This window comes from Apium graveolens, chromosome 7 (assembly GCF_009905375.1).
Source record: "Apium graveolens cultivar Ventura chromosome 7, ASM990537v1, whole genome shotgun sequence".
NCBI lineage: Eukaryota > Viridiplantae > Streptophyta > Magnoliopsida > Apiales > Apiaceae > Apium > Apium graveolens.
This window is the reverse complement of record NC_133653.1, coordinates 98,722,153-98,730,326: the sequence shown is the minus strand read 5'-3', so window position 1 is coordinate 98,730,326 and position 8,174 is coordinate 98,722,153. Positions and strand designations below refer to the sequence as shown.

At 41.6% G+C, this 8,174-nt stretch overlaps 2 protein-coding genes across 2 annotated transcripts; both read right to left on the bottom strand.

Annotated features, from left to right (window-relative positions):
- Positions 1–901: 901 nt before the first annotated feature.
- On the bottom strand, positions 902–1,483 carry LOC141673897 (uncharacterized). Its single transcript, XM_074480625.1, has one exon. It carries the CDS (start codon positions 1,481–1,483, stop codon positions 902–904), a length of 582 nt encoding a protein of 193 aa, XP_074336726.1.
- Positions 1,484–3,652: 2,169 nt separating this feature from the next.
- Positions 3,653–4,825, bottom strand: LOC141673896 (uncharacterized). Its single transcript, XM_074480624.1, has 2 exons — positions 4,293–4,825; positions 3,653–4,190 (listed from the first exon to the last, which is right to left on the bottom strand). Exons 1-2 carry the CDS (start codon positions 4,823–4,825, stop codon positions 3,653–3,655), a joined length of 1,071 nt encoding a protein of 356 aa, XP_074336725.1.
- Positions 4,826–8,174: the final 3,349 nt, after the last annotated feature.

Here is an 8,174-nt window from a genome sequence, read left to right as displayed (position 1 = left end):
TATCATTGGGGTGGTAGGTTCCCTCCCAGAGGACCGACTTTATCTTGTAGGGGCCTTCCCAATTCGCTCCAAAGATTCCGTGACTCACCACCTTGGTATTTGGCATGACCCGGCGCAGAACCAAATCTCCCACCTTGAAAGTTCGGGCTCTAACCTTACTGTTGTAGTGCCTAGCTGTCCTCCGCTGATATGCTGCTACCCTGATCTGAGCATCCTCCCGAGTTTCTTCGATCATGTCCAAAATAGAGCCGATGATTGACCTCATTTATCTCTGAGTCATAGTTGTCCATCCGAAAAGATCCTGCCCCCACTTCAATGGGAACCATAGCTTCACACCCATACACTAGAGAGAAAGGGGTCTCTCCAGTTATAGTTCGGGGTGTCGTGTTGTAAGACCATAGGACCTGGGCGAGCTCTTCTGGCCATGTCCCTTTCTTTTCTTTAAGCTTTGCCTTCAAGGTATGTTTAATGATTTTATTAACAACCTCTGTCTACCCGTTACTCTGGGGGTGACAAACTGCGCTAAAGCTCTTCTGAATCCCCAACTGCTCACAAAATTCTCGCATTTCTTTGCTATCGAATTGTTTCCCATTGTCAGATATCAACTTGTAAGGGATGCCATAGCGGCACACAATAGCCCTGTGTACAAACTCCCTGAGCTTTTTTTCCGTGATAGTGGCTAGAGGCTCGGCCTCTGCCCACTTAGTGCAGTAGTCTACCGCAAAAACCGCATACTTGACACCTCCCCTGGCCTTCGGGAGTTCCCCAATCAGATCAATTCCCCACATAGAGAAGGGCCAAGGGCTCATGAGGGATGTGAGAGAGGCCACGGGGCCGTTGTAATAATTGGCATATCGCTGACACTTATCACAAGCTCAGGAGAATTCGAAGGCGTCTTTTTTTAGCGTTGGCCAGTAGTAGCCTTGACGGAGGATTTTCTGAGCCAGAGAGCTACCCCCGAGTGATTGCCATTAATGCCCTCGTGTACTTCCCTTAGGATATAATTGCATTCATCCCCATCTATGCACTTGAGGAGAGGCACACTAAACCCTCTTCTGTATAGGATCCCATCGTATATCACATAGCGGGTTGTTTTGTATCTTACCCTCCTTGCCTCATTCTTTTCATCCGGAAGTGAACCTTTCTTTATGTATGCTAAGATAGGTGTCATCCACGTGGGGCCGAGGTTATCACTAAGGCTACCCACCCCGTGCTCGGGCACACTAGGCTGCCTCTGTATGTTAAGGGGCACGACCCCTAGCAGAATGGCCTCACGGCGTGAGCCGAGCTTAGCTATCTCATCCGCGCCTTTAGTCTGCCTACGCGGGATTAGTTCCAGCCTCACCTCGTTGAACCTCGTGATTATCCTCTGCGCACACTTCAGGTAAAGCTCTGTTCTCGGCCCCTTAGCTTGATACCCTCCGTTTATCTCATATACCACAATCATGGAGTCACTAAACACATTCAAATTCTCCATCTTCATTTCTAAAGATAGCTTGAGACCGTTGATCAGGGCCTCATACTCAACATCATTGTTGGTTGCGTGAAAGGCCAGATGGGTCGCGCGCCTGATCTTGTGCGTCTCCGGGCCGATTAACTCGATTCCAGCTCCTGCACCATCCCCATTAGAGGCTTCATCCACAAATAGGCTCCACTATGAGGCACTATTTTGGATTTTCAGCCCGACTTCTTCTGTGCTAGGTATGACAACAAGGGCTCCCGGCTCCACTTCTTGACGTGGAGGAAATTCCAGCACAAAATCAGTCAGGGCTTGGCCTTTGATTGCGGTCCTTGGCTTATGATCCACCTCGAATTGGCCGAGCTCAACCGTCCACTGCAGCATTCGACCAGAAGACTCTGGTTTATACATTACTTCCCTGAGAGGGCAGGAGGTTCGCACTTCTATCCTGTGCGCCTGAAAATAGGGCCTAAGCTTTCGGGAGGCCAGGATCAGAGCATATGCTAATTTCTCAAGGCTCGTGTACCGAGTCTCCGCGTCAGCCAACCTTCTACTCACATAATATACCGGGAGCTGGATACAATCCTCCTCTCGAACCGATACTGAACTTACTGCAAAGTCAGAGACGGCCAAGTATAGGACCAGAGTCTCTCCCTCCATTGGGTTGGACAACATTGGAGGGCTGCTGAGATGCTTCTTTATGTTCTGGAAGGCTTCTTCACACTTTTCTGTCCACTCAAAATTCCTCCTCGTTCCTTTAATTGTGTTGAAAAACTCCCGGCATTTGTCGGAGGATTTTGAGACGAAGCGGTTTAAGGCGGCCACTTGCCCCATTAAGCTTTGGACGTCCTTCACCCGTCGGGGGGATCTCATCTCGAGTAGGGCTCGTATCTTGGCGGGGTTGGCCTCAATGCCCCTGTGGTTGACAATAAACCCCAAAAATTTACCTGACTTAACCCCGAACACAGAATTTTGTGGGTTGAGCTTCATCGTGTACTTCCTTAGGATCTGGAACATTTCTGATAGGTGGCGGACATGATCGTTTGCTTCTTTTGATTTCACAAGCATATCATCTACGTAGGCCTCCATGGTTTTTCCCAACTGATGTTTGAACATCTTGTTCACCAGCCTTTGATACGTTGCCCCAGTGTTAAGGAGCCCGAAGGGCATCCCGATGTAACAGTAGAGGCCCCGATCAGTAATAAAGGAGGTGTGCTCCTGATCTGGCCCATACATGGGGATTTGGTTATATCCCGAATAAGCATCCATAAAGCTAAGCAGTGCGTACCCGGCCGTGGAATTAACCAGCTGGTCGATTCGGGGTAGAGGAAAACTATCCTTCGGGCAAGCTTTGTTTAGGTCGGTGAAGTCCACACACGTCCTCCATTTACCATTGGGCTTCTTGACAAGCACGGGGTTGGCCAGCCACATGGGGTAGAAGGCTTCCCTTACAAGCCCCACCTCCATTAGTCTATTTACTTCTTCTTTGAGGGCCTCTGCCCTCTCTCCACTAATTGGCCGTCTCTTCTGTCTCACCCCCTTCTTTTTCGGGTCCAAGTTGAGCCGGTGGCACATGACATTCGGGTCAATACCTATCATATCAAAGTGTGACCATGCAAAGACATCCAAATTTCTCCTCAAGAATCAGGCTAGATCCTCCCTCAAGTCAGGACTAAAGTTAGAGCCTATCCTGAGTACCTTGGAGGGATCATTTGGGTCCACCAAGATCGGGATTGTGTCCTCTGCGGCCCCATCCCTCTCAACCATTGGGGGCATTCTTGGGTCTAAGTCTGCTCGAGCCTCATTAGATTCTCCCACTTCCGTGATCGTCAAACCTTCTGTATCCTCGAGCTCAGGCTGGTGAGCTCGGGTCGGGTTTATCAAGCGTTCAGAGGTCGTAGTGACAGTGCGAGTGATTCCGTTGGGCAGATCCATAGTGGTTGTTGTTTCTTCGCGTGCCCACTTCCCTTTCCTGAGTCTTGCAACGATTTGTCCTGGGCTCTCTTCTTCATCACTTGCCTCTTCCACAATTCCTTCTTGTATCAACATGATGGGCTGAGAGGCTTCCACTAGCAAGGCCCCTGGGCGCTGTTCCACCTGAATCCCCATGTGCTTGAAATAGTTCTCGGGCAATTCCTCGATTGAAATCAGGTTACAAGTCTCGTATCCCTCAGGGCGTACTCTCTTCCTGCCCTATTCCTCTTCCATGAGGACATCGTCTTCACCCGGTTGGATCATTTCCTTTGATGCATTTTCTGACTCAGCCGCCCTGAGTGCCTGATTGTAGCAGACCCTCGATTCATATTGACAGCTTTTCAAGAAGCCTACCCCCGTGGGGGTTGGGAATTTTACCGTAATGTGATGGATCGAGATCACCATCCTCATTGCCCTCATAAGGGGTCTACCGACTATAACATTGTAGGCACAAGGCTGATCTACAACCGTAAACATAGCGATATGGGTGGCCACATAGGGCTCTTCTCCTATGGTAATCGGGAGCCGAATTATCCCTTTCACCCCGATTGAGTTCCCCGTGAACCCGTATAGATGTCCACCCGTCGAGGTTAACTCTCTATCCAATAATCCCAGCTTTTTGTAGGCATCATAGGTCAAAACGTCAGCCGAGCTCCCGGTATCCACCATTGCTCGATGGACATTCACCGTCCTAATCTTCATTTTTATAACCAGGGCATCTGTATGAGGGTAATGCACCCATTTGGCATCGTTCTCCCTAAACACGATGTCATTAGCCTCCCTTTCAAAGAGCTCTGGGGGCCTTTGGCTCAGATGGTTGATGTTGGTGAGGGGCTTGTCCTTTGCTTCTCAGGCATACCTATCCATCGCCTTCCGGCTGTTTCCTCCAATGTGAGACCCGCCTAGAATAATATGAATGCTTCCGGCCTGAGGTACCCTCTCTTTATCTTCTAGGGGTGGAGCAGGGACGGTGTGATAATCAGTTATGTGCCTTCGAACCTCCTTGACAACCCATTTTGTAAGCTTCCCTTGCCTTATCAACGTCTCGATTTCATCCTTCAATTGTCTGTAATCAGCTGTATCGTGCCCTGTGGCCTCATGGTATGTGCAATACTTCGAAGTGTCCCTCTTGTTATAGTCTATGAGAGGGGTTGCCTTCCTGAATACCCCCTTCCCAGCATAGGTAGCATATATGTGGTCGATAGAGGCTACCAGAGGGGTGTGTGTTTGCCATTTGCTAGTATAAGGTCTCCCCGAATCTTTGTTTGTCTCTTTACCTCGGGCAGACTTTTTGGGGCTTGAGCTACGCCGATACGTCTTTCTCCTCTCATTAGGGCTCGAAGGCCGATCTCTCTTATCTCGATAGTTCTCACTGATTTTCAGCTCTCTCATCGACTTCTCTACCCTCTTAAAGGGTTCAGCTTGCTCATAGAATTTGGCCAAGGTTCTCGGCTCACTCGCTTGGTGTGATATTCCATAATTTTTTTCAGAATTATTATTATTATTATTATTATTATTATTATTATTATTTGAATATGTCTAGGTTTTCTGATTAGGAGGGAATAAAATGGTGGATGTTTTATTCTTGTTTGACGAGTTTGTGTTATTAAATGGTAATGTGCTAATTGTTAAGTGTACATTGATCCTTGTTAATTTCTAAAAATATTTACTTAAATGTATTGTTTTCAAAAGTTTATTTAAAAACCGATCATTTTATTGATATTGGTAAATTGAGTTCGTTTAGTAATATTAGGGATTGGATGGATATTATGTCTGCTATGTGTTGTATGTAATACTAATTGTGTGGGACTCAATTGTGATTGAGGATTATTTGTATTATTAATTACTGAGTCGTATCGTTTTGCTTTGTCTTTAAAAGTGATTTTATTAAAAATCTAATTTCATAAATATTTAAATTATCTTTAAAATTATTTTTATGACTTTATAATTACAATAATTATTTTTGGGATTTTATAAAATTTAGAAATCAATATTTCATCAATTATTTAGCCCTATATGATTTTCCGATTTTATTTATTTTCAAAATCCGTATTCAATTCCAAAATTCTTCAAAAATTACGAAACTCGTATTTATTTAAGTTTGGAATATTCTGAGAATTTTAAAATTATTTTGGGAATTTTTGGGATTAATTTTACCCGCGCCTTGAATCATTTAATTGTTAAAAGCGGGTATAAATTGCGTTTCAAAAAGTGTTTTAAAATTTTAAAATTTATGTTTTTATAAACTTCGGGATATTTGTAATATTTTAAGACTATTTTCGTGATTTTCTGAATTTGTTTCAAGTGCTGCTCGGTTCGTTAATTGTAAAATGCGGGTTTGATGTTAAACTCAAAAATATTTTAAAAATTATGAAATTTTTATTTTACTAGTTTTCTAATTATTCTGAGAATTTTAGAATTTGTTTGGTAATTTTTCTGGTTTTATTTACCGGCGTGTTTATTCAATAAGTTGAGAAATGCGAGGCAAAACAAAATTTTCAGGTATAAATAAGGATACGTGTGTTGTTGTGCTCTGTTAAAAAAAACCTATAAACTACCCTGGCGTACCCCACCCCCTTATTCATTTCCTTTCCTCATGTCCCACCGCCACACCCCTCTCCCTTCTCTCTGTCTCTCTGTCCCTCCCTGTTTATATACTTTTCAATTTTCAAAAATTCATATCTCTCAAACCGTTCATCCAAATTTCAATTATTATATATATAAACGATCAGCGCTTCGATACCTACACATAGGTATATATTTTGCAAGATTTTGAGGAGATAATTTGCGGGGCATATTTCCGTTATATTTCCGTTTTAATTTATTTTCAGGACATTAAATAGGAGTATGACGGTGTTAATTACTCCACATGGCATCTCAGCGTGTATATGTCTATGGCTATTAGATATTCTCATAGGGGTGACCAGATTTTATTTTGGGTAAGGATTCCGAAATTCTGCTTTTATATTTTGGGTATATTATAGCATGTTAGTGTTTATATATTTATTTCATAATTTTAGAATTGGTTGTAAAAGTAATTTTGACAGTGTTATTCATATCTGGAGTGTTTATACGCGTAAATATGAATTATTTTGTTGATTGTTGTTGGTTGTGTCGATATGATATCGAATGGCAGTCCGAGAAATAGAGGAGGTGTTGTCCGATTTCCAAGAAAATATTATTTTTAGTTCTAAAGATTATTATTTTTATTATTATTCAAAAATAAATCCATATTATTTAGTTAATAAATTTTAATTGATTATTTAATTAGAGTTAATTATTTCTTATGATTTAAAAATTCCAAAAAATAGTTTCGAGTTTTAAAATATTATTAAAGCTCGATAAATATTATTAAATGATTTATTATTATTGAATTCGTAATAAACAAACTGTTCATCCGTTTATTACGAAACGAACGCGTATAGACTCAGAAAAATATTTTGCTTTCTTTAAAAATACTTTCTAGACCTAAATTCTTTTGTTTCGGGGACTCGATTGTTTTTGCAAATTATTCTGAGTCGTTTATTGATCAATAAATCATATTTTGACCCGTTTTAAATTCTTAAAGTACCGAGTCGAACCTTTTGACGAACTGAGGCATGTGCTATATGAATTATGTGATACGTGAGTTATGTATTTACGTGCTATGTGAATTACGTGTATACGTGGGTCATAAGTCTTGTATTTGGATGTTTTCTTTACGTGTGGGCTATCGTATGGGTAGACGGTATGGTTTTAACGCGCAGTTCGTCGAGTAATTATCGTTTAAAGGATTAAAGTTATATCTTTTAATTATAGATACGGATCATTCGAGTTGATCAGGGCAATACATTGGATAAAGAATGGAATGGAATGATATTGGATATCTGGCTTCTAGCAATCGCAGGAGCAGCATATCAGTAAAGTGTTGAAAAGAAAGACAGTGATGTTTTGAGACAGAATGTCAGAATAGATGTGTCATTGCGAGTGTGACTAACTGCTAAATCTCAAAGGCAAGTATCCCTATCATCACTTATTGTTCAAATGATATTTATTTTGATTCCTATTATGCAAGTATTGTTGTCCCTATTCTCAGTTTGGAATAGATAAATATTTTATATATCGCGGAATTAAATGATTTTATTTATGCAAGTACTCTTCTGTTATTCTATGTTCGGAATAGTTAAGTGATTTTACTTATCAAATGAATGAATTTATAAATGTTTTGGGTTTTGAGAAAAAAAGGAGTTGGTTTTGCGAGTATTCCTGCCCAAGTAAATGGGGGAATAAAAGTTTATAAGGGTGTCGAGTATTATGACCCCTCTCAATAAAACGTTTTGAGATTGGATGGTTGCGTAAGAGGCCGTGACGGCAGTCCAGTATGGGCTATGTGTTATACAGGATATAACACCTTGCTAGGCCGATATGTGCCTTGGGTACCCCTTTGTTTAGTTGGATATGCTTCGGCATACCGGTGTTGCTCCGCGGCTGATTACCAGCGGCAACACACCGTCGTTTGATGATTCCAATCTAAATTATTATATTGCTTTTGATAATCTTATAAGGTATGATTTATCAAGTGTTTTGGTTTTGAATAAAGTTTATGATTCAGTCCATAATCACTGTTTCATGTTGTTGTTTACGATATTTCCGTAAATACGGTTTTACGAGTTTTATCCTCGTCAAGATTCAAAGAATTATTGAAGCTTTTCGCTCGAAAATATCAAAAAGAGTTTTGAATATAGTGAGAAACAATTATCCG